The sequence below is a fragment of the Monopterus albus genome, unplaced genomic scaffold, assembly GCF_001952655.1.
Source record: "Monopterus albus unplaced genomic scaffold, M_albus_1.0 scaffold39.1, whole genome shotgun sequence".
Lineage (NCBI taxonomy): Eukaryota > Metazoa > Chordata > Actinopteri > Synbranchiformes > Synbranchidae > Monopterus > Monopterus albus.
The window spans coordinates 3,511,233-3,538,257 of record NW_018127919.1 but is presented as its reverse complement, the minus strand read 5'-3'; the positions used below and the strand labels follow the sequence as shown (position 1 = coordinate 3,538,257).

Below are 27,025 nucleotides of genomic sequence, written 5' to 3'. Positions count from 1 at the left end.
ACAACATTTTATTTTATTATTAATCAGATGATTATAGATATTTGAAGGTGATTTGGTTTCCAAGGGTGTGGATGCACCAGCTGTGATGCTGAAAGAAAGATTTGTTAGAGTGTAAAATATATTCACAATATATGCACAAAGATAGGTCTATCTACAAAGTTAACACTAGCAGATGCACCACAGCAATGTTAGCTGATGGAAAAACCCATGTGTAACATAAAGATTGATTTCGCAAACAGCAGAATTTTAATTGTTGATTTGCTGCACAGAAGTCAATCGGGTGTTTATGTTGGTAAAAGTAAAATCATGTTGTCTCTTTCTGTTATCACTGGGTTTCACTGGGATTTATCTTAGGGCCCGTTAATGTTGAGGTGCAACCACATTTTGGAATATACACAAATGAATTCATTGCTACTTATCCTTTGAGACAGACATTACAGTGTGACTGAACAAAGAACAGGTTATGCATAGCTGATGAAAACATGAATCCTCTGAGGCTATGCAGTTGGAGCCATATATCAGCTAGTAGGAAAATATCTGGCATCAATTGTTATTGTTTCTTGAACAGAAAGTGTATGACAGAGGAAGGGCTAAGAATGTCAGGACAACAAATGCAAAATAAAAGTTAAATGAAACATTTACAAACATTTTCATATGTGATTCTCTGGTTATAGTCAGTTGTGAGGCACTCATATTGGACAGGCAGCTTATTTACAAATAGCAGACCCACACACACAAAGGAATAAAAGAAATAACAGCCAATTTTCCAAAGAATATCAGGTGATGGAGAATTTCTATCCAACAGATCCCAACAACCAAAGCACCATTTCCCTCTATCTCTAATTTCTGCAGGCTTAGGGCACCAAAAAGTACTCAAAAACATACAATCACCAACGGTCATCAGCAATTTATAAAAATATCACTATGGTGACCCACAGATTCACAGATTTGACCATGGTAAAAAGGACATATTTACAGTAATCCACACAAAGGGAAAAATGAAAAAAAAAGGAAACAAAAACGAAAGAGAGCGAGAGAGAGGACAAAACAGCTGCAGAAAAAGAAGAGCAGTGCAGAGAGGGGTCCAAAAGGCAAAGCTTGAGCAGTTCTTAATCTTTTTCATTTGTCCTGTAAAGACCAGACAAACATTTCAGTTAAATGGGAATGATAATGACCGGGATCTGCTATATTTTGATTTGATTTTGATTTGATTTATTCTTTCAAACATGTAAAGACAGTCAATATGTCAACACACATAATTTCACACATATCCACAAATGCATTATCAATTTGCTTATACCTAGTACATGCTTGAATGGAGTAGGAAGAAGTTAGACTTATCCAGTCCTACCCCATGACATCATCTTACCATCATTGGTTTGCAAGCAGTATCTCTACATAAATAATTCTCTTCTACACCACACAAGTAATATACTAAAAAAATTATAACAGAGTGTTAACATTCTTACATAATTACATTCTTAAATAATTATCTTCTACACCACACAAGTAATATACTAAAGAATTATTACAAAGTGTTAACATTCATACACCACACCCACAATGTTCCATCAAATTTTAACAATTTTGACTGTATGAAAGCTAAATTGGTGTGATCCCTATACCCCATCTTATGCACAATTCTTATCGCTCTTTTTTGTAATATATACAATGGTTGAAGTGAGCTTTTGTATGTATTTCCCCAGTTTTCAACACCATACTCTAAGTATGGTAAAATCAATGAAGAATACAAAATGCATAGTGCTTTCCCGTCCAAAATATATCTAACCCTTGCCAATATTGATATGTTTTTTGCTATTTTGTGCTGAACATATCTGATATGAGATTTCCAGGAGAATTTGTCATCAACTATGACACCTAGAAATTTAATTTCATGTACTCGTTCTATATTAGCTATATTAGCTATATTACCACAAATACAAATTTGTTTCTATTTTTAATGATGTCTTTCTAATTTGACATACACACAAAAAGAACTGTGTGAGTTTAGATGAGAAAATGTACTTTATAGTAGATCTATTTGCAATCTATAGTGTTTTATTACATTTGAAATAAGAACATAAAACAGTTCACTTTGAACATGGCAAAAACAAAAACAATGGCATTATGAGAAGAGTTACTACAGGATATGCTGGTACTTTACTTTAGGGTGGATGTTTATTAACCATCATTACCATTTATTATCAAAAGTGTTATCTTTAAAAGTTTAACCAGTGACTGACAAACTCGTTCTTCTTGTATCAATGGTATCTGTGCCCTTTGTGGTGTAATTTCAAAATAATAACACTTATTAGTCTTTTTCAAATTATTCATTATTTTCTGCATGCATTATTTTACCCATGTGTTGATGGGTAACTTCAATCAACTTCAGTCCTGTGTGATTAAAATATGACAAAATAATCTGTAATTATACCCTAAAGTAAGGTGCTGCTAAATATGAACAGAGTGCATGTGACAGGTGTTATTGTACAAACATAGACACACAATTGTTATTTAACCTGAAAACATACCATTAAGGAATTAAATATTATCTGCAGGGAGAGAGGAGTGATTTATTAAAAAACAACTTATTTTCTTTAATCCTTTATGGATTTATGATTCTAAACAAGCATGATTTGTATTTCTTATTAGACTGCGTCTAATTAGTGCACCAACCACTGGTTCTATATATGTATTTAGTGTAGTCTGCAAATACAAAAATGTGGCACAGACTGATGCTCTGCAGTGAGACTATATCAGACTGTACTGCAGGTTGGGAAAGGCAGTGAAAAGTATATGGCTGAAGTGTTGGGGGACAGCAAGTGAGACATGTTCTCAGCGTCAGAAGATCATCTCACCTCATAGTTGTTCTGCATTACAGCCAAAGTGGACAGAGTGCCAGGGTTTAGAATCTAGAATGAGCCTGCCAGTGCTGAAGGAGCAGGAGGAAATGGTGAGAGGATGCTCCAGTCACAACTGAGAGCAGTACATGAAACGAATCATGAATGAGAGAGGACCAATATACAGTATATCTATGTGACTTGTCAGTCAGTTGGACACTAAATGTTAGAAGATACAGAGAAAGCTTACAATTACTGAACAGGTTAAATACAAAGACTTTAAAAATGATAATAAAATAATAAAATAGCATAATTTCTGTGACTGACTCATCTTAACTGACAAAGTGGAGCCTCCCTTGATGCTAAAGTCACACCTTTGGTACAGTATATGTATGAGAGTTATTCATTTGAAATGAATAATATCTATGAATGACTAATGCAGAAGACAAAAGAGAAAATCACAGTTTCATTTGTACAGAGCAGTTCAGACCCCTAGATATGCATTTACACATCTGGTGTGATTGCACCCTACAAAAACACACACTTATATAACACTGATAGGAGGGAATTACTGTATGTAAGGACCTCTGACCTCAGAGGGGGGTGAGGGAATGTGCCCTTTCTTTATGCAGTATTTTTCTACATCAACAGCTAAGACCAGTAGCTGTCATGGATGAATGACACGATGAGGAAGGATGATGTGGAGGATGCCCTCTGCTGGTGAAACATGAGATGATGACAGGATGCCAGCCAGATGGGAAAGGATCAGGACAGCACACTGGTATTGTGAGAATCCACGTCTTGCATGCTCATGACATCTGTACTTACTCCGCTCTCATACATTGGGTTGTCAAAAGCTGACTCTTCTGTCATGTTGTCATAGGGAGGAGAGGATGTTGGCATTCTGATAGACTTTCCTTGCAATCTAGAGTAAAGAACAGAGAAAAACGAAACATCCTGTAAAAGCTCATTTAGCTGCAAATAAAATATGTTTGAAGGTTATTACTTACTTTGCAAAGTATACATAGATCCCAAGGACAACCACCAAGATTATTGCTGTTGGAATGAAAACTGCAAGGGCAATACTGGTTCCCTCCGTTCCATAATCCCAGTTAACAACTGTAAGGACAATAACACAAAACAGGATTTTTTTTCTCTGTGAAATACACAGTAAAAAAGAATGATCTGTATACAGTACAAATATGTTTTGAAACATAACCTACCATCTAGCCTGCGTTCATTCATATATTGCGCTGACGATGCTACAAAGACATAATTGGAGTTCAGTCAGCATTTGGACCAAACTTGTGTAGTACATGCCACAGAGTTTAAATTACAAAGTCCTTGCATTCACTAACAACCACAAAATCAATCGGCTATAATTGCTATATTTACAATAATTTTACACAGTATCTGACAAATCAGTGCCACATCTCTCTACTGTCCACAGTCATTCTGCTCTTATTTCACATTTTCTGACACAAAGAAAGGGGGAGAATCACACAAAAGAGAAACAACAATAAAGAAACTTTCGTTTTGCCTTCTAGCCTTCTATTTTACATATAGCACACTAATGGTAACATCCTTAAAATTATCAATTTTTTGATATATTTTTGCTGTAATCCTCTATGTAATCCTAACCTATTCTGTCCTTGTTCTAAGTTCAGGAGTTACAGCTACTGTAATACATTTTTTAAGTTATTATTTAGTTTCCTAATCCTATCAGACTATCCTGCTGGATTGCCAAATTTATTTGTTAGCTAAAACTAGCTTCAGACAGAAGGCTGCATTTTGTACAGGTTGTCTAATCCTAACCCAGGCACCCATAGTTTACATTGTCACCAGGAAACAGGACATGACGGGATGGGCAAAGAGCAGTGAGGAGCGCCTTATGGTGTGCTTGTTTTGATTTTCACTATACCCTCTAGTGGCTGAAAATACATTAGGTAGAGAAGCTTTAAATGTTAAATACTGTGATAACATATATTGTTTTCTACAGTGTGTGGGCGTGTTTTACCTTTGCAGGCAGGGGGAGTGCTATTCCACTGTGATGGGTGTCCAGGGATACAATAAATGGTAGCCTCACCCCGCAGCTCGTAGCCTGAGTGGCAGGAGAAGGTGAGCGTCTCTCCTGCTTGGTAAAAGGCTTTTTCAGAACTCTGCACACCAATAGAGGCAGCGCCAGGGTTCCTGCATGGCTCGTACTTCTCAGCTGAGGGGTAGGATAATGTCTCATATCACAAACATATTCTTATGCATCAGCAGGGACACGCACATTAACGCATTATAGCAACAGGCACATTAACACAGACATGAATATTTTGAACTTCATGCCAGTCAACACTGGGACCCAAGAAACGCGTGTGTGCGTGTGTGTGTGTGTGTGTGTGTATGCGACTTACGGGTACACTTGGGCAGTCTTTCACTCCACTTGGGCGTGCCAGTATCTCGACTGTAGCAGGTGAGGAGGCTGCTTCCAGACAGGATGTAACCTTTATTACAGATAAACTGCACCGTCGATCCAATGGTGAAGCGGCTTCCTGTGATCACTTTACGACTGTGTGGCACATTTCCAGGGTCCTGACATGTCATAACTGGACCATCACAAAAACAAATGAAGATAGCAATGGTAGCAGTAAACCAAAACTTTAAGAAAGTAAAAATAATATTCATATAGTTATTATTTTACTTTTCTAGCATGACACATTATGTCAAAGATCTAGTTGATGCCCCACAAAATAATTAAAATTGCTAAATGAACATGTTGACATATTCTAATTACAGGGAGGAAACCAAATGTAAAAATATTGTAGTCACTTATGGAAAAAAGGCATTTTAAGTTCACAAATCACAGATGCAACCACTGCTACGAAAGAAGGTCACAGGCAAAATGCCAAGTAATATTAGACAGCTGAAAGGATGTCTGCATCAACAAAAACAGTCACACACTGACACACATTTATAGGGGTTTGACAACTGCTGCCAATTGGCATCAGAATATTTTCTACTTGTGGATCAATGTTGAATTAGCTGCTTTAAAATAAAACTCTCTTTTCCATACCAGTTGGCTTTGAATATGTTTGTACATTTGGTGTCTTTTCATTAGTTTGCTTCCTTTATGAGTTACACTGCAGTCAGTTATGGGCTATCATTAAAGTTTATCTGCCACGAGATGATTTTGTTTACATTCAGCTGAGATTATGACAGTGTGCATGCTAAACATGCTAAACAGCTGTTCTGAAACTAGTGACCAACAGACTGTAGAAATCTGCATAATGCGTGCACAGAGTAAACTCACTTTTAGAGTGAGAGCTTGATTTTATTGCCTGGTTGGCTCTCGATGCAAGCCAGAGGATTCACAAAGTATATGATGTCTTACTCTCACAGGGAGTTTTTCCTCCCCGCTGTCACCAAGTGCTTGCTCAAGGGGGATTTGTTGGGTTTTCCCTATGTAATAATATTGATAACAGTAAGGTCGGTAAAGTGTCCTGAGATGACTTTTGTTGTGATTTGGCGCTATACAAATAACATTTGATTTGATTTGATTTGACTTGATTTCCCAGTGTGCTCAAATGGAGAAACTGTCTGATTCGGTGTGCGTCCTCTCACCTTCCTCACATCTTGGCACATCACCACTCCAAGTGAGATCCCACTGGCACATGAGGATCTCAGAGCCTACCAGCTCATAGCCAGGGTAGCACTGGTAGGTGATGACGGTACCGTGGATTAGGTCAGGATGGGAAGTGCTCTTCCAACCATTTGCGATCTCCGGCAGCTCGGAACAGGTGTCATTCCTCGGAACCTCTGTTGGTGTTGGGCATGGAGCAATTGGTGTTGCATTATGTTGGTAGGCAGGGTGGGAAATGGGGAATTAATAATGGTGAGCACAGTGAAGAAAGACATTGGTACTGGGAACACTTTTTTTGCATAAACATTACATTTTCATTTGTTGTACAGAATCTAGTTTGTAAAGGGACACGTGTTACTCAAGGAAATCACAGCACTAATATGTAACAACTTCATGTGCAGGGAATGAATATGACTGCACAGTTTTCAGTTCTGTGCACACTAAATAGCAGCAGTTAGAGAGGAAAATGTAAATAGAAGCTTGTGATGTTTGTTGGGAGGAACACAGCATGTAGTTTGGCACCAGTCAATCTGTGCCTCCCTAACTGCAGAATACATGGCCAAGAACATAAAGCACTGGGCAAAACCAGCTGATGTTGAAGTGTGCCCCATTATTGTGCTTCTGTGTTTGTGGTTGTTATCTAATGTTGTGCACCTGGGATAAGCCAGAAGACAGAGGCACAGCAAAACAAAGAGAAAGAGGAACAAATAGACACTTTTTTAGCCTGCAGGGTTCTAGTATGAATAACAGTGTATATTCCATGCTTGTCTTTTTATTTCTTGTCTGTCTTGAAAGGTGATTTTACACTAAAAGAGTATAATACAAAGAGTATAATTCTAAGAAAGAATGTAACTGCAATTCATTGACATTAATCAAGGGGGGAAAATGAAATGTTTTTTTAAAAACCAAGATTTAATCATATTAAACCAGAAAAGAATCATTATCTTACCAAAGAAATGGACTACAAAACCGTTGTTGTAGCCATAAATGTTGGTGGCAGGATCTGACTGAAACTGAATAGTGACATCAGCCATGGATGTGTAGAGCTTGAAGTGCGGCCGTGCGCCGCTGTATTGACCCAGGATGTTGGCTGTGAGGTCATCGCCATCATAGAAGGTCAGCAGGTCATTCTTACCCAAGTGGAGACTGGGATAGATAGAAAACAGCATTTACTGCATATGTCCTCCTAATGATTTGAATGGAGGATTTCATATACAGCTATACCAACTGTCTCATGTCTGTGATTATGTGTGCTGGCTGTGTATTTTGCTCAGAGACTTAACAGTTAAGTGACTCTTTGGCTGATAAAAGCAAAAGCTGACAAATGCTATGTCAGCTGTACTTTGAATATATCAATTCTGTTTATATTGGACAGATAAGATGTGAAGTAAACACTAAATAATTCATGATGTGTCTCTTTGCCTCCCACATTGCTCTCATGAATATGTACTTAAATGTACTAGAAATAAAGGAGGAAGTAAATATCCACTAAGTAGTCCTAACATCTAAATGTTGCCTAGTACTCCATCCTATTAATATAAATTCAACACAATGCAGCCAAGCCACAGTATGACAGAATCTTTACTGTCAGTGATTAACTTAAGAATGCATTAACCTTTTCCATTTTCCATTTTCATATTTCATTGCCCTCTTTATAGAGCATCAGTAAAGCTTGACATTTATTCACATACACACATGGAATGGTGAATTAAAATAATGAGTCAGAGGAGTTGTAGTTCCCTGCTGATATAATAAGCAGGGAAAACTAGTTGCTCTTTATGTGCCTTAAAGTGGGTGTCAAAATAGCTGAGCAAGTTGGCTGCATGATAAACTGTGTTGAAAAGAGCAATGATAATAGCACAGTGCCATCCTTCACACGTGGTGCGAGTAGGACAATGCATTTGGAGCTATGAATCATCCGACTCCTACATAAACTCTGACAATATTTAATGTGCATGATCAAGCAACTGAGCAAATGTACAAGCTATTCTAGTTTTTTGCCAAAATGGTACCAAATTGCATTGCCTGAAAGTCATACTTCTAACTTCTCTGTCAGCTGTAGTTATAATCACACCCTTGTCTCAAATAATCTGTCAGTTTTTTTCATTTATTTACTGAAACTCTTATAACATATCCATTTTGTCAAGTCATATTGAGCTGTGATCCCTTTCCAGACAATGTCTGTAGGTATAACTGGTCAAGTTGAAAAATCTAAATATTTGTCAAATAAATAAACATGGGATCCAAATTTTCTTTTCTCAGATTGAATTTCCTGCAAATGCACTCCTAGTGGGGCACACAGAAAAAGGCAGAGAGCAGCGCATTCAAAGTGCTGATGCAGTCACTGTAGTTCATAGCCAGGAATTACATTCTTAGCAGATATTGGCTTGTTCAGAGATAAAATGAAATACACATAATACACCAGAGATACTACCATATATGGAAACGGGTGACTCAAATCTGTGAGATCACAGGACAGTCAATATTAGCAGAGAGATTTTAAATGTCAGTTATATGAACCAACAAACACACAAATTTAAAACCATGAAAATCATAGTTAAAAGCCCTAAACAGAAAAAGAGGCACATGATGCAAACATTTCAATTCAGCAATATGGCTGCAGAAAATGTGAGAAACATGCAGTGCAAAATTTAAAGGTCATGGATTAGTCACAAAGTCTGAGAGAATAAATATAAATGTAAAATGCAGAGAATCAGTCAGCAAAATTTGCAAAGTCAAAATATTTGGGTGAACATATATCCTATATCCTGTATGAATAGAAATGATAAGGCAACAATAAAATACAATCACACATCCTTACCAGAGTAGTAAAAATAAATCTCACATGCAAATGTTTTAAAGATAATTTGAATAAAGACAAGGGGTCTTATGATGGAAGTCCTAAAGAATGCTTTACCAAGAGCTCTCACCAGTGTTCAAACTGACTGCCTCGTGAACTCGCTGTATCGACTCACCTGTCTGACATGCTAGCCCCCCGTCCTTTTCTCCTCATTAGTCTGACATTCTCAAATTGATCATCAGATCTCACAAGGCTAGACCACTGAACCTGAGATCTAAATACACACAGACTAACTACATTTTTGTAGCTCTGTTAGAACAAATACAGTGGTAGGCATCTGTGATGGGGCCGCTTTATCTCTGAATACCACAGTTTCATGATGAAGGAAGGAAACAAATGACCGCGAGTCTGTTTACATCTCCTCCATCTCTTATTCACAACCTCCCCCCACAGACTTCCCACATTACATCTGAGAGAAATGGGCTGCAGTCAAAATCAGCAAAATGCACCCACTCAGACTAGGAACCCAGACTATCAGCATTAACCATAAGCTTACATAATTAGAGCCACAAGGTATATTTTCACAGACCACAGGTTGAGGCCACACTGTCCCCAAAGGCAAAATTTAAAGGCAACAACACAAATTTTGTCTGTTTGTGCAAAGTGCTAGAGGTAAAATTTGGAAAAAACTGAATTCTAGCTTGTGCCGACAGACACAAATAATAGATGCCAGCTATGTGAATGCGAGATAAATGAGGTGCTGAGTAACAAGGTACTCCCTCTGGTTAGCTGGTGAACTACAGGCACAATTTACACCTCTGTGCTCTCTAACAACCAGCAGCTGATAGAAGTGACAGGAATGACAATGCATATACCTAGTGCCTCTTAAGGATATATTTGTGTTAAAAAAACATGGAAATTATCTGAAAAAACAATGAATGTCCTATTTTATGTCCATGATCAAGACACACCCTGCATACACAGTGAGGTACAGGCAATATTTAGGGATATTTTTAAGAGAAGTATTATCTTGCCTGCAGGTTCAGGGCCCTCTGCAGGATTGGACAGAATCTCATCTTACTCTGTCTGTAAAATAAATGGGGTGTCTCTCAGGAAAGTCGGACAAACCTCACAGCAAACTGCTTACGTCTTCTTTCTGTCTCCACATTTCACACACATACTGCTGATGTCAACAAGGCCATCCACCCTGTCATTACACAGTATTTCATGCACCATGCAGTACAGGTTTTCTCCAGGGTCATGGTGATGCTAAGTAGCGACTCGTTTCTTCTTTTCTTTACTGTAGAATATGGGCATTTCTTTTTTCGTCTTTCACATGGGTCTAGTGCTTAATTTCACTATCTGCTCCACATTGCTGTTATCTTATCAACACCACAATGTTCTTTAGCTCATTTCACTAATCTGGTATGGTGAAAGAGCTCAACGGCACTACTGTTGATTTTCATCCTTTCCTGATAATCGTGTACTACAAACATCTTTTTGCACTTCTTACGTGGGTGAAATCTGCTTGCTGGCTTTGTTTTAATCAGATGTGAAAGCAGCTCAAGCCTGAGCTGTGCCTCTGTGTAATGGAGGGATCTTGGACCTCTCTTGCAAAATATTTTGGCACATTCATCCCTCAAACTTCTGCTACTACTAAACTTTGCTTCTGTCCTTCAGACAAACTTAGATGCACATCTCTGTCTAATATCCACCTTAACATTACACATTACTTTTTCACAACTAACAAAGCCACAATCATACTACTCCTCAAGAATTTTGGTCACGTGCTAGACAAGGTGCAAGGCCAACACTACAATCATAGCTGAAAACACCAGATTTATAGTCCACAACATTAGCAAATTACATGCTTTACTACTTGACACACTGTAACCTCTCCTCCTGTCTGGGTTCTTAAATAGTCTTCCCAGTCACTCCAACTTATCAAGAGTGCTGCAGTCAACCTCGGTTTTATAGTTTCCCATTGGCCCCTTCTATTCACTCCACTGTCTGCTTGAAGTCTATTCAAACCCTGGTGCCAACACAAAACAACGCCAAACAATCAGCAGCTACGCAGCAGTCTGTAGTGAGTCACTACAGTCCACTCAGCTGCCTTCTACTGTATCTAGCAACCTGGCAGTCACTTCACCCAAATGTCAGCCCACCTGGCTGCTTTCTAAATATTTCTCTTCCAGTCATGAAAACTAGTCACACCCGGTCCTGTTTTGTGAACTGAGAAATAATCTTTAAATAAATAAATGTTCTCCCTGTGCCTGCGTGGGTTCTCTCCAGGTACTCCACCTTCCTCCCACCGTCCAAAGACATGCAGGTTAGGTTGATCGGTGACTCTAAATAATCCGTAGGAGTGAGTGTGAGTGTGTGTGGTTGTTTGTCTGCGTGTCCAGGATGGACTCCGCCTCTCGCACAATGTCAGTCTTTTCCTCAAGTTTTAGAGTATCATTAATGTTTACCAGATTACTGTTAGAGTACAGTTTTAACAGCCACAAATGTCACTGTTTAAATGTGAGTCTTAAACAGTTAATAACCAAAAAAGATATCAGAATGGTGACAGTGACTGGCTTGAACCCTTTCAGTTTTTAAATGGAAAAGGAAGCCTATTTTACCAATACTTGGCAATACTTGTTTAGTGTTGTTGCTTTGGATTAAATATCACCTTCACCGACATGGCTGAGGCCTTTGCAGAATTCCAGGGCAGTTTGAAAAAAGGACTTTTAGAGAATTTCTGAAAACTGCTCTGTATGCCAATGACACTGGCTCAGGTCTGCAGATGGGGGGGGGTGACAGCTGTGTTTTATACAAGCCTCTAGACTTTTTGTCACCTTCACTGACAAGTCAAGTCAAGCCTAAAGCACCCAACAAATCTCCAGTAACTCTAACAGAATGGAAATAGCTTTCAGTGTCAAGATTTCAAAAGGCAGCCTCCCTCATCCTCTCATGCACATATGTGACATTTAAATTGTTCTGCTCAGTGAAAAGGTTTCTTTGTTAAAATCCAAATAACCATTTAGTTTCCAGGCACTTACACCTGCAGATGGCATGCCATGCTCACAGTCTCCACAAGAGGGCTCTGTCTGTTCAACCTAAACAGTCTAAAAGTGTCCTGCTCAGTAAACTGATAAAAACATCACTGCCACTATGAAATATACCTTCTCATCATGTAGCATTGAAACACATGTCTCAGTATAGTATAGTCTGAATGCCAAAATCCACATGTTAATTGTTTACCTTGTTGTGTTTCACAGGTGGTGATATCAGCTGTAACCTCTTGTCTCTGGTCCTTGCTCAAGCAATGCTCCATGCTAATTAGCAAAGAGCCAGCCCTCCTGTTTTGCTTAAATTAATTAAACAGCCCTCATTATGCACACTGCTCCTCTTTAATTGCCAGCACAGGCACGGTGATGAATAATAATACAGAAAACATTCTAATTAATGTGGAAACATGTCTCCCCACCTTTATAATGAGACAGCTTTCATTCACAAGAAGATTTTGTCACTTCAACATGCATAACGTGCACACAAATAAACACACATAATCTACATGATGACCAAACCTTTAGGAATGCTGTTCTCAAGCTGTGCAGACCAGACTTGAGGTTAATGAAGAGTCTGCAGTGATCAGAGAGGCTGTGGCTTTTTACTGCCATGAAGGCCGTGCACGCTCAACACTGAGATAAACTAGGACATTTACTTCTGCATGGAAAAAATGTGCAGATTTTTTAAACACTAGGTGCACTGGCTGACTCTCAACATCAAGCATTAGTCATTGAGTCTTACAACAACAAGACAACAAAAAGAACTACAACAAAAGAACAGCGAGGGAGGTAAACGCAAACCCCAGTGTGGTATTCAGTCACTGTGTATTATTGATACCCTCCGTGGAAAATATTTTAGTGATGGGTTATATATCGGCAGAAGTGGAAAGTGACTAAGTACATTCGAAGTATCTGTACTTTACCAGAGTGTTTTCATTTTTTGCTACTTCATACCTTGACTTTGTTACATTTCAGAGACAAATGTTCTGCTTTTTACTCCACTATATTTATTTGATAACTTTAGTTACAATTAACTTTTACCTTGAGTAATATTTTGAATCCAGGACTTTCATTTGTATCAGAGTATTATTACACTGAAGGCTACTTTTATTTGAGTAAACAATTTGAGTACTTCTTCCACTACTGTATATTGGTGCATGTAAGCCAGAGATATACGGTTTGGGGCACTGCATGTATTGTGGCCATACAATGGGCAACAAATCTGAGCCACCACAGAAACCATCCACACTTCCACCAAACCCTCTACTGACTCTATGCTGCAGTTTGTTTTTAATTTGTAGAATGAATTCAGCAATATCTAAAAAATATGTTGTCTAATCTAATGTGATTCCAATGTACAGTATACAGTAAGATGAAATTAATTTAGATAACTTTTGGTGCAATTTCAAACACAATAACGGTTGTGGCTACCTACCCTCTCAGTCTGATCACAGGGGCGGTGCATGTTCTGCCCAAAGATGTGCACAGCAAATAGCTCAACAACAGATTTCCCTGCAGGAACTCTTGTCTACATATGCCCATTAGTTTATTAGTTTTTTAAAATAAGCATTGTTTATTCACTTATCCCTAGTCATTTTTCAGTTTAAAAGCCTGAATATTTCTGTTTTTCGCTTTCACATATGCTGAGGTGTAAAGGGACATGCCAACCATTTGGTAGAAGCTCAATTAAAAAAAACTGATCAGTTAAAGAAAAAAATGTGTTTTTCCCTCGTGAGTGCCCAAAGGAACTAGGAAATGCCAAAAATAAAAATGGCTTTTCAGTGTCTCCTACCGTGGATTGCGATTTGTCTGCAGAGCATCCAAATCTCATGTTATAAGTAAACCTTCATCAGACTGTTCAGAAATATATATTTGTTCATAAGGCAAGAATGAATGAATATGGAAATCCAAGCATAAAAACTGAGGGGAGGAAATGCTAGCATGCCTAAATGACCACTGTGACCAATAGTTAACAATAGCCTCGGACTGAGATTAGTCAGTGGCTGTTTTTCTACAACCTCAGGCGGTGCTCCCGCTGGTTTAATTTTAACCTCTCTATGCCCTCCTGTGTGCAAGTGCTTCAGGCAATAACACAAATCATTTATCTTGTAGTTTTTTGTGCTCTCTATAGGATGCATGTTCTTTGAAATATTGTGGGAATCATGTAGGGCAAACAGATTTATCCATATATAATAGGCAAACAGAGATGCAGTCTCTTGTGCACACATTTAAATAGTTTTGCTTTTTAAAGAAATATTCAATGTACCATGAATAAACAAGGCAGTGATTTACACTAACAATAACAGCAAAAACAGAGGTGTGCTGCATGTGCGTGTATGTGTGCATGGTGGAGGGGACATCCATTTACAGTGAGAGTGATGGGTTAAAGAGAAATTCAGTGTCTCTATATTTGCGTGTGCATGCGTATATTTTGATATCTGTGTGCAGGTGTGTTGAGTGTGTTCATGTGTGTGCGTTGTATTACATTTGGGAGTGGCTGATAAGTGGCTCAGAGTAGTTCACTGCCAGAGCGTATTCATTTCAAAGCCAACTCTGAGACACACACCAGGGAAGTGGGAGCAGAGAAGCTTACTGGCTAATCTGGTCAGAGAGCGAGCTGGAAGCTACACAGAATTCTTAATGTAGCGGATGGAAAAAAATCTAATTAGTGACTGCAACCACTGAAACACTTCCCCAAGTGCATGTCTTATTGTGTCTGTGAGTGAGAGGATAGATGAGAAAGAAACTGATAGCGCTTATGTGTTTGTGTCAGGAGATGGGAGTGTTAAACAGCCTGATGTCAACCTAACGTCCTCTCTGACCCCCCTATGTGATTTCTAGTGTTAAACTTGAATGCATTCTCTTACACTTGGATGTCAAGCATGATCCTTTTGTCCTCTTCCACATGAACACCCCAGATGCAGTCCTGGCCCTTGTCATAGGCCTCAGGCCAGTTAGGAGACAACACCACCCCAGCAGAGTCTGTGATCTCCCCGCTGCACACAGCTGCAACACACAAACACCTCAGGTTGACACCGAGTAATCTATATCTATATGTATTGTAACAGATGCCAAGTATAATAATGAAAACAAAATGAGTTTAACATGTAAATGAAGGCAGAGTAAATATCCTGCCATGTGTAATACACAGGTAACTCGGTGAAAAGAAACTAAAAATATGTATTGATACACAACTGACTACATAGGATGAGACCATGTTTAATATTAAATAAAACACAGCTGAAATCGAATGTGCAGGCTCCTTGACATGAATCTTGTAAAACTGCACACTACCACTGAACAGCTTGGTGACCATGACCCACAGGAGCAGAAACTTAATTTTCTCATATCTAGCATTACTGGAGAGCTTTTTAGAAAGCAATTTCACCGTGTGGCAGAATGACCATCTAGGCATCAAAGACTGTGAGTAAGGTCAGTGTTTGGTGTGTGGGAAGAGACTGTGCACTGTGGCAGTCTTAATCCTAGGCCAGCTGTTGTATGCTTTTAATTTTAAGCACTTCTAAAGTTTGCCTTTGTCATATTTCATACCTACCTACCCTACCCAACCTCGTTTTAGTTCTTGTCTGTTTCTCTACTACAATTGTCCCAAAAAATGCTAAAGTTTTAAGAGGAAATTATTCATGGATCAGATTAAAGCATTTTTAGGAAGATATAGTTAACTGCCGATGTATTTAACATTTGAATAAAAAGACTTCACTAACTCTAGCACTGATTTGGTTGATGATGAAAGGGTCTTTGGGTCTTTAGGTCACTCATATCTGGGTCTAAGTTCTTCTCCAGTGGAAGGACATTTTTTTAAAGATTTAATATCACGCAGGGGAAATGTGTTGACTTACCCCTACAGGCTGGCTCGGTCTCATTCCACTGTGGGTTTTGTGTGTCCACGCATTCAATCACTACGGAGCCTTGCTCTAGCGTATAGCCAGGGTCACATGAGAATTCAACTACTGCACCCACACTGTAGGTAGAATCGCTGCTGCTGAAGTTGCCGTACTTCACAAAGGGCTCGTAGCACATTCCTTTTGCAAAAGCTGTGGAGGCAAAGGGTGCATTGCATTAAACATAAGTGAGAAGTATATTGTTGTATGTTAGCAAACCCTGCAGTATTCATGATGAGCCTGCCTTCATATCTGATGGCTGCACCGGTGGAAGTCATTGTCCCATCTGTGGTGAACTCTATAAACAGGTAACGTCCAGTACTGAGCACACCCTCATTGGGCAAATACTCTACCTCATAGGAGTCATACACTGGGGGAGAGTCTATATTGTTCCCATTCTTAATCAGCAGCCTAAAAAAATACACACACACACACAGAGTGAGAGAGAGAGAAGGAAAATGTATTAAAAGAGACCTAAATGAGTCTGGAAAGGTAAAAGAAGGTACAAGCTATCTGAGAGCTGCTCATTGTTCCAAAGGTGGCTGTAATAACTTTGTGATAACATTCTCCACCATTTGGTAATGAGGTGAATGGCCATGTGTGACGATAGCTGTGTGACTCAGTTAAGAAAAATGTAATGCATTTGTGGTTTCCTACCTCTCACTACCTTCTGTAGTCCCTTCAATTCATTCGCTTGATAGAACACTGTTAAGGGATTATAATGATAAAAGGTCCTTTCAGATTCATCTGTCACTCCCCCAAGATTGTGGTTATTTATAGCCTTTGAGGGTTTTAAAGCTGCATTAACTGAGATTTAGCACAAACTCAGATAAATCAAGTAAAAATTGTCTAGAAGTGTTTTTGCCCTGCTGTACTAACCCACCCCCCACCCCACCCCACTCTGCTATCATCAGGCCTTGTGTTTATTTCTTTCCCTCTGGGGCCACTGTTGTTAAAATCCACACCACACTTCTTCTACGTCCCCAATGATCCGGGGTTATAAGATACAATTTTCAAACCACTAAGACTCATTTCAAAGATGGACTGTGGAGGCTCCCTGTACTGGTACAACCCAGGATGGGAACCGACCTGTTGGATCCAAGAGGTCATGTTCGAGTGTGACAAAGAAAGGCAAACCAGAGTTAACAATGGTTTGGCATGTCGGAGATGGAGAGCATTAAAATCCTCCAAAGGACTAAAATTTGGTGCAGCTGTGTTTCTTCCTTTTAGATAAGTAATAAGTAGCCAACTAACTTGTATATGTCAGCACTGTTTGCATCTCAATATTGTAGCTTTATACTGAATTATTCTGGTTGTAATTTGGAGTCGTTCCAAAGTTAGTGTTGTCCAGTTAGCAGAAACCAGTGCATTTTCTCAGATTAGCAAATGAAGAAATTTTGCTCCGTTTGCAAATCTTTGATCGGTTTTGGTCCAGACCATGTAGTTCATTTATGTCGGACATAACACAGCAGTCCATGTAGCATTTTAGTAAGAAGCTGTTCAAATTTACAGCATCAACACAACTAAAAAAGTAGGGAGTTTGTTCAACTAAGCGTAATGTTATTTCTCTTGGTTCACATATAACTCACGGTTACCTTGCAATGTTATGTTTATCAATTATGTAAAATTGAATGTGATGTGATAATACTGTATCAATATAACAAGGAAAATATATTCCTCTGTATAATTTGCTTGTGTTACTACTTTAGGCATGAAAAAGGGCCCATGTCACTGCAATGCCACCAAAATCCACTGGCTCTATAGGCTCTATATTCCATACACATTAGTCCTGGAGCCACTTATTACTGCTGAGCTACATGTCTGCCGAGTCTCTCTCCGGCTGTAGTGATCACTGGGGCAAAGAGCAGCGGAGGGAGAAGAGGAGGGGATACTGGTTGAGTTTGTTTTGATTCTCACTCACTCTTTAACGGTCAAAAGTTAGAGGGTGGAAGTTAGTTAGAGCTACTTAAATGTTCTAGCTGCAGGCACAGTTATTCAGAAAATGAGTTTTGAAGTCCCAGTGCCAGCTATTAGTTGAAGATACACACACAAATTGCAGTCACACCCTTTCTCTGCATTTTTTTTTCAATTTGATTTTAGCAGTGTGTATACACCACCTGTCATCGTCCTCTGCCAAAGCCACCTTCTCAAAGTGAATATGAATCTGGTGGCCTTCAGGGGCCTCCAGGACCCAGTGGCATGTCAGATTGTTGCTGTAGTTGCCAGGGAAACCAGGAGAGACAATTCGACCGGAGGTGGCATTTTTTATCATCCCCCCACAGGATGCTACATGAGAAGAAAGAGAGTGAGAGCAAGAAGACAAAGAGTTGGAGGGTAGGTCTAGTTGGGAAAAGTAATGACAACAACTCTGGTAGGGGTTTTGGAGAAAAGTCCCTGTCTGAGCATAGATTGCATCAATATCCAGTGGACTGTGGCTGGGCTACAATTGGTAGCTCACCTGGGTCTAAAAGTATGTGACTGTGTGTGTGATGGACTTGAAAAGAGAACAGCAAAACAGCAGCACTAACACTATCAGTTCAGAGCAGCTGCAGGCAGGCATGGAGAAAGGCTGGGACTGGGAGATGAGCCTCTACCAGCAGGAGAAGAATGGTTATGTAGACCATAATTAAGGCAGCCAGGTCCAATGGCCTTGTTTTGCCCCAGCTCCAAACAATAACTCCACGTGCTGCTAATCACATGCAAACACACTCATTTGGCCTTGGAGTGTAAGTAATCAGCTCAGTCAGAGGCAGTCTGGTGAAAGCTTTCATTACTCAAAATCAGTTGAATTTCAGAGGAAGGCTGAAGAGCAAACAGCTCTGCAAATTTTAGGATGCTAAAAAGTTGCACATCTTAATTTTTAGGGTTTTAAATTTGGTCAATATCAGTTTAACAAAGTTTCTTGCAATATATTTGGACAATTTAATTGCAATGTAAGTTTGCTTTACAAGTCTGCCAGTCAGTGTTAACTATTACAAGTTAGCAGAGAAAAAATAAAAAGACTTAAAAAAATTTCAACAGGTATCAGAATCTGTTGTATTGGCCAGGTGTGTCGGACAAACGAGGAATCTGACTCTGGTACATCGGCTCCCAATGTGTATGTACACATGTATGTTTTGTTGCAGTGTATCAGGGGGCAGCCTCATTGCCCTGAACTACTCCTGGTGTTAAGGAGCTAACGTGTCTTGCGAGGAACCAGTATTTCTTACCTACACATCTGGGCTCCTTTCCACTCCAGTAAGGTGTGGTGGCATTACGACAGGTGAGCATATTTGGGCCTTGCAACTTGTAGCCAGTGAAACAACTGAAGTAAGCTTCTCCCCCAGCATGAAGGTGCGTCACAGAAACCTCTCCACCAGCAGGCTCTTTGGGGAATGTACAGCTCAGCACAAAGGCTAGGGAGGAAACAAAAAAGAAACGGAGAGAGAGAGAGAGCGATGAAGCCAGTTCAATCAGTCGAGTAAAAGTCAGTGAAAAAATATTTATTTCATGTGATATTTTGGGCATTTGTGTGGGCTGTAAAACCCAAAATCATATGAAACTGAAATGCATTACAGTATTTGATAGGCAATGAATATTCAATGACTTACCAGAGAGGAGGACTGCTAATGTGTGCTAATGTTTCACTTATCAACGTGATGTCTATTAAAGAGAGTTGTCTGTCCACAAGATGCCACAGTTTAAAATCATCCCGCAATTTAAAAATGACCACATTAATTTTATAATGCAATTCAGTTAAATCCAAACAGTTCATTTGCTAATTATTAGCCCTCTAATGAAAGTACAAATAATAACATGTAGACTACGTTTTTATAATGAAATACTTTGCAAAGAGACCAGTAAGTTCTCACTTCATTTGTAACACAATTTTAAATTTTAATTCACGGTCCTGAAGCCTGGGGAAGATTTCCAATGTAAAATGTAAGAACTACTGCAATCCATTATTTGCTCAATGTTTCATTCTGAACCAAAGTCCAATTCTGGCCAAAACAAGCAGCCAACAATGTTAACCAACTCCACAACATAATCCTCTGTATAACTCCAGCTGTTTTGTTGTATTACTGACCATGTTGTCACTCCTCCAAACCACCGCCGAGCGCCCCATGCACATTTTGATGTAAAAGGGGAAAACACAAACAGGTTTTTTATTCTTTCCATTTTTTTGTGAAAATAAATTGGGCACAATATTTCAACTCTCTCTTGCTCTGCCCTCCTGTTTCTCACATACACACACAATTAAGGATGCTTTTCAACTTTGTTTATAAACACTCCAGCTCTTAATTAATTGCAGTTTACCAGTACACGCATTATGCAAATGTACAGAGACATGTTTGCAGCACAACAATAATTAACATCACTGTGTGGTTCTGTGTAGAGCCACTGCAAATACTTTGACAAATGGAAATGCTGCTGATCAGCTGAACATCTTAGTGGGTCTGTAATGTGATATCTAGAAGAGGAATTGCCTCTGCAGTGGTTGTCAAACAGTGGTGTTTCCAGCAGGGTAAGATCAATGTTCCTCGACTTGCTTTGCATTGTTGTCTTGTCCCTGTTTTCAAACAAATGGTGTAGGATGGAATGGAGCTCATATGGATAATGGAGTAAGCTAACCAAGTCTGTAATGCAAGCTATTAAACAACCTTCTCCTCATGTCTAATAACCATACTGTTCTACCTCATTAGTGTAGGCACTTTAATGACCAGACTAAAACTTCTAAACTTCTCAAAATGTGTGAACAATGGAACAAGTAACATAATTGGACCCACTATGGCTTGTGTTGCAATAACAGCGTGATTGTTCAGCACCAGAATAACAGAAACATTTTAAAGGCTGCAGCATTACTCCAGCTTTACAAGTCACACATCATGTTTCAGCTTAATGAAGTGTATTCAAAGCCTTAATAAGAGGTAATAGAAGGAAAAACCAGTGATGAAGAGGGTAGCTGGAAGACCTGCTTGTGTTAAAACCATATTTGCCGTCTTAAAAAACAATTATGATAATAACTGGGCACAGGCTACGTAGTGTAAACTCCTCAATCTACTTATGTTAATATAATTAAGGTTATATGCTGTTTACAGAACTAAAATATAGGCTACTGCAGTTTTCAGCTCCATAATTGTGAGCCTATCTACAAAAAACTTGTTTCTATTCTATTCATCATCTGTCACTGTTACACAGTATGCAGTTTTCAGTGAAGAAGAAATGGTAGCATCTTATTTAAACTCAATATTTTCTATAAAAATGTGATATCACAGCACAGTAGGGATTATTTTAGGTGGTTTATAACATGTCTGACCCAATTTTGTCTCGAGAAAAACCTTTCTTTCTGACACCATACTTTTAGACCTGGAGCTGCAGCCACACATAAAAAGGACCAATGTGATTTTCCGTAGACAGGCTGGTTGGTTCATACATGTAAATACTTTAATTAATTCAAATTTGGAGGTCTTGACACGCACAGTTGTTCAGGAAATGGAGGTCAAATAAAAAATATTAGGCACTCCGCAGCAGGCTGGATTTGAAGTACTTTCATTCCAGCAAGTCAAATGTAGATGAAAAACGGCACTTTAGTGATGTTTTTAGCTTTACAGTACCTTGACGATAAATTGGATATTCATAAAAATTAAATGTCATTCTGTGAACCTCTGAACTTGAACCCAGGGGAAAAAGCCCTAAATGCATAATGGCCATAAAGTCTTATGAAAGTGTCCCCATCTACTATGTTTTAATCTACTGACTTACTGTAGGTTTTTCTTTTATACATGCCAGTGGTTTCCACCATAATGAGACGGGCCTTTCGTTTGCAGTAAATCAGTGAGCCACAGGGACGAGGTACACTGCCCCTGGGTCATCCATTCAATTCCTAGTTTATCACTAGCTCCAATGAACCTAGTTATTGCCATTATCATAGCAGCATTTACATCCCTATTGAGCATGCAGCGGGAGAGCTAGAGGCAAAAATTGTAGAGCCAATTCCTGAAGTATTAAATTACGTGCTGCCTCCATTCCAGTAGATGTGGTGCTGGGCCATAAAGTCTGATTGTTTTGCCATTACAAATAATAGATCCACGGTGCAGGCAGCCAGGAAGATTAGCTGATGGTACTGTAGGGCCACAGGAAACAGATGTGGAGCTTATGTCTTTAGTTATTGTCTCCTTGTAGAGGAGAGGAAATAGTCATATTGTGTAAACCTTCAATTTCACAAAAAGGAATATGGACTAGCATTTCAGCTCAAATGTCAGCTTTTGCAGAAAGAGAAAACGTGTACTCAAAACATGTCAAACATTTACCTTGCTACTAATAAGCCAGTAATGATTGTGAATGCTATAATGGTGATGCAATGCAACATCCCACTGTTCCTCTATTCCTCTCATTAAAAATGAACCTTTTAGGTGAAGGAGGGGATCACCGGTCAAAACAATGAGACATTATATTACTGAAATAAATGATGAAATATCTCTGCTGTAGTAACATAATGTTACTTTCATTTAATTACATGATTTTAAAGGTGTCCTTTAAAAGATTGGAAGGAAACTAGCCTTGGGGATTTAAATGGCACGGTTTTAAAGTTAGAAAGTTGTTTATACATATAGACAATGTAGCTTGTCATAACCAATATATACGCTTAACCAATCTGGGTATGGCCTAAATGTTTTTTTACACTTTATTTTTGTGATTTCTCAGTAGCCTACTTGTTAACAGACTTTCAGGATGAACACATCCTGCCTAACTTTTCTTCTTCTTCTCACTTTCTCTTATCTGTGCACTAGCAATTGATTTGTCTCACACTTTATTATTTCTGTTTATATTGCTTCCCCTGCACTTTCCCACCTATCTGAAATTCAAATGTTGTGTGTGTGTGTTATGCAACCATAAATCTGTATTTTGGATTCAGTAATAGATTTTTAAGCCCTCTGTCAAAAGTCTGTAAGATCAAATTTGGGATATTATTTAAAGAAAGTCAGCATTTCCTGAAAGGGTACTTGGTGCAACTCCTGCATTCATTCACACATTGGTAACGTTAATGAGCTTTATTATGCTATATGCACATTTTTCATTTGCCTGGGTACTTCAAATTGAGAATGCTGTTCAATAATGGATAAATATTGTTGACTAGGGCACAATAGATGAGGTGAGCAAGTCAGGAATAGCAAGTTATCCACCATATTTGGACAAACAACTAAAATGGATGGTAATTTAGGTCTAATAAACTGTTGCACTGTTGTATTTCAAGTGTTGTCTGAATACTCTCTGGTAGAGAGCTGGAATGGAATCAAACCTGGCAATGTGAGGGCAGGAGATAATGAAATTGGGTGGCAAGAAACAGAACACACATAATGAAAACCCGGTTTGATTGTCATTATAATATTTAATAAGAGGAGGAATATTCATGTGCTGATAGTCATATCTGTTTAGCTGTTGTTTTGATGTACTGATATGACAGCGGTCCTACAATTACCAGGTGACTTGTGGGAGAGGGTGACACTGAATCCAAGCCTCACGTCCTGGCCGTTCTCCAAAGCATTACCTTTTACACAAAGATCAATACTGTTGTCTCTGAGAAAGTGATTCAGTTGTAGAGAGCCAGACCAATGTTCTGCCATGGTATGGCCTATTGATATTTATGTGGGTGGGTTAAAAACTCGATTTTAATGGCCATTTACTCAATAAAGTCTATTAAAGAGAAATAACTTTGGACTAGAGGCGGCATCTTATCAATGCAACTGAAGCTGTGGCAAATGGTGGATCACCGCCAGTGGCGGAGGTCCTGTGGCCACCTCACTTGTTAAACCAGCTCATTAGTCACAGCAAATCAATAATCTCTGTAAAACATCACTGCCATTAGCAATGCAATTGTTTAGGCTCTATATGCTTCATGAACTTCTGAACTGGCAGTTGAAGCTAACTTAAGAGATCAGATATGATGATTATTGTCAACTGAATAAAACGAGGCTGTAGCTAAATTCCACCATAATATATGTTCATTTTAAAATGAAGCACCTTCTAATTGGGAGTATAATGGGTTTTACACTGTGCACACATGCATGCGCAAAGTTAGTTTTAATTATTAGTATTCACATTCCTCATGCATTCAAATGATTTTCCTTTTGAAATAAACGATAGCATTCCTTGACTGTTCTGTAGGATTTACTGGACTAGTTTACTGGACTTGTTTTGTTTGTTTTCTTTTTGATAAATGTGTTATTTCACCAGTAAAGAATACTGACTGTGTACATATACAGTAAGGTTGTTTACACTCCAGATGCACTAAAGCATGTTGCTGTTTGTTGAATGCACATACTGTATGTAAATAAGTTGTAGCTGCAGTGGCTGTCTCAGGACATTATTGGTGGAGACATTAATACTCTGTTCTTATGTGTGCATAAGGATGCACAAAGAAATTGGTTAATGTACAGTATAACCCCTCTCCAGTTCCATAGTCTTGCTTCCGACTTGCTATATATAAACAGTAAAACACATTTATAACCATCTTTCAAGTATCAAGCCCACTGCTGATGTTATAGTGGCATCCATCAGTCTGACATCACAGGCAGAGCCAACACTGCAGCAGATATTAATTACTCAGAGCTTGAGATCCATCTCTCCACAGTTCTGTCTCCTTTTTCCACGCTTGTCCAATCACATTTCTCACAGCCCATTATAAAGGACAAGGTGAAACTCTGCTTATCAAGTAGAGAAACACAAATTGAAATATCTTTTGCCTCCAATGTGTCTAATCTTCAAGAAATCTGCTCACTGCATTTTTTTTCATTAGTGTAACCTAATTTGTCCTATCAGCTTCCAAACCAAACAGGCTGTAGACTCACAGCCAATGTTTTTATACTGTATGCCACTATTGCTGGCAATAATTACAATTCAGAAAGGTGTCTTTGTGGAAGTGTTTTATAAGGTTATAGAGGTTCATATGATAAAGTGCTCATGAATATTCCCTGTAGAATTAGACACACCAAGATTTAGCAGAAAATTATTTGGAATTGCTGTGCTGAGTTTCTGCTAAGATGAAGCCCTTTTTGGACAAAACAAACCAAATGTACTGAGAATGAAATCAAATATTCTGGGGCACCCCAATCGCTGAATGGTTATGGTGCCCGTTCCAGCCATCTAGATGTTCTAGATCACACATCCATTGCATCCTGAAGGGACTTTTTTTTAATAGCCAAATGCAGTAAGTAAGTTAATGATACTGACATCACCTTTAAAAATGTTTAACCATGATTCCACTTATCATAGTACAGACACCACACTCATAAAACTTACTAATGATCTTTTACTTTCAGCTGATGCAATAGACAATTCAAATGTATTTATTTATTTATTTATTTTTGTAATTAGTGATGCCTCCTCCTTGGTGGCCTCACTGATCTGTGGTATTCCACAAGGCTCCATACTTGAGCCCCTTCTGTTTAAGATACGTATACTGTATATGCTGCTGCTACTGGGATATATCGTTCCTACACACATTATTCAACATGGCTCAGTAACCAATCGGGACAGGAACAAACTCCAGTAGACAGTCAGGACTGCAGAAAAAAATTATTGGTGCCATCCTGCCCTCCATGGGGGACCTGTACACCTCATGGGTCAAAAGGAGGGCAGAGAAGATTTCTGCAGACCACTCACATCCTGAACACAAACTCTTCGAACTCCTTCCCTCTGGACGGTGTTACAGGTCACTGTACACCAAAACAACCAGACACAGAGACAGTTTCTTCTTTTAACTTATGTTTTTTAACTTGTATATATTCTATATTTATTCTGTTTTTATTGTTGTGCTCATCGGGGGTCATTGGGCTGGAGTCAAAGGCCTTGTATTTTTGATGATACTTGACAATAAAGTTTATGCTTGCTTGCTTATCTTCTTTGGCCATCCAAAGTATACACAGACTTTAAAAAAACATTTTACTGGTACTTGGATTATACATCTTACTTGGATCCCTGAAGCCAGAAATCAGGGTCTCATGTTTGACAGTAACGTCATGTTTGATAAACAAGTTACAAAGTCATTTAGTCATGTTTTTATCAACCGAGGAGCATCTAAGGAAAGAAAAGGTATTTTCTCTCTTGGCCAGATCTTGAGAAGGTCATACATGGCTTTAATCACATCCAGGTTGTGTTCAGAGTTGAGCCAAAAACACAATCTCACTCCTTCAGCTGGTACAAATCACAGCTGCTTGACTTTTAACAAATACAAGAAGACAAGATCATATCAGACCAGTCTTGGTCTCTCTTCACTGGCTACCAGTCAGCCCTAGAATTGATTTTAAGGTTTTACTGATTACCTTTCAAGCACTTCATGCTCTAGCTCCTAGCAATACTGCTGAACTTCTGCTCCCCTACGAGCCAAGTGCAGTCTCAAATCCTCAGGCAGGAGCCTTCTGGCTGTTCTTAAGTCCTGGCTCAAGACAAAAGGAGAACGGGCTTTTGCAGACAGTGCTCCACAACTTTGGAACTCCCTGCCTGAGCATCTAAGACCTGCAGAATTAGTGAGATCTTTTTTTATCACTTCTCAAAACTCATCTTTTTAAAAAGGCTTTTAAAAACATATACTAGCATACTGTTTAATGTGTAACCATATTTCATATGATGTTCCTAATGCCGCTGTTGCTTCTTTCCTTTTATTGCTTTTTTAAATTCTGTTTAATTAATGTACTCCTTTTCTGAACCGTGTAAAGCACATTGTGCTTTGCTTTGAGAAGTGCTATTGAAAAAATGTTATTATTGTAGTTTGATTTCACTTTTTAACTTTTGACCTGTGGTGTCAACAACACATATTCTGCTTTGTC

The 27,025-nt window shown here is 38.8% G+C and overlaps 1 protein-coding gene across 2 annotated transcripts in view; it reads right to left on the bottom strand.

The window, feature by feature from the left end:
- Positions 1–1,098: 1,098 nt before the first annotated feature.
- LOC109959527 (seizure protein 6) overlaps positions 1,099–27,025 on the bottom strand; it is an 87,649-nt gene continuing 61,722 nt past the window's right edge. The window contains exons 5-18 of one of the 2 annotated variants that reach the window (XM_020598975.1): positions 19,430–19,615; positions 18,338–18,506; positions 16,465–16,631; positions 16,179–16,373; positions 15,189–15,327; positions 7,418–7,614; positions 6,450–6,644; positions 5,243–5,434; positions 4,858–5,052; positions 4,064–4,102; positions 3,851–3,959; positions 3,669–3,765; positions 2,859–2,932; positions 1,099–1,128 (exon numbers count right to left, since the gene is read on the bottom strand). In XM_020598975.1, coding sequence (XP_020454631.1) covers positions 2,906–2,932; positions 3,669–3,765; positions 3,851–3,959; positions 4,064–4,102; positions 4,858–5,052; positions 5,243–5,434; positions 6,450–6,644; positions 7,418–7,614; positions 15,189–15,327; positions 16,179–16,373; positions 16,465–16,631; positions 18,338–18,506; positions 19,430–19,615 — 1,907 coding nt within the window. In that variant the 3' untranslated portion in view covers positions 1,099–1,128; positions 2,859–2,905. Of the gene's footprint in view, positions 1,129–2,849; positions 2,933–3,668; positions 3,766–3,850; positions 3,960–4,063; positions 4,103–4,857; positions 5,053–5,242; positions 5,435–6,449; positions 6,645–7,417; positions 7,615–15,188; positions 15,328–16,178; positions 16,374–16,464; positions 16,632–18,337; positions 18,507–19,429; positions 19,616–27,025 lie in introns of those variants that run through there. The other variant, XM_020598974.1, reaches the window with a different exon arrangement.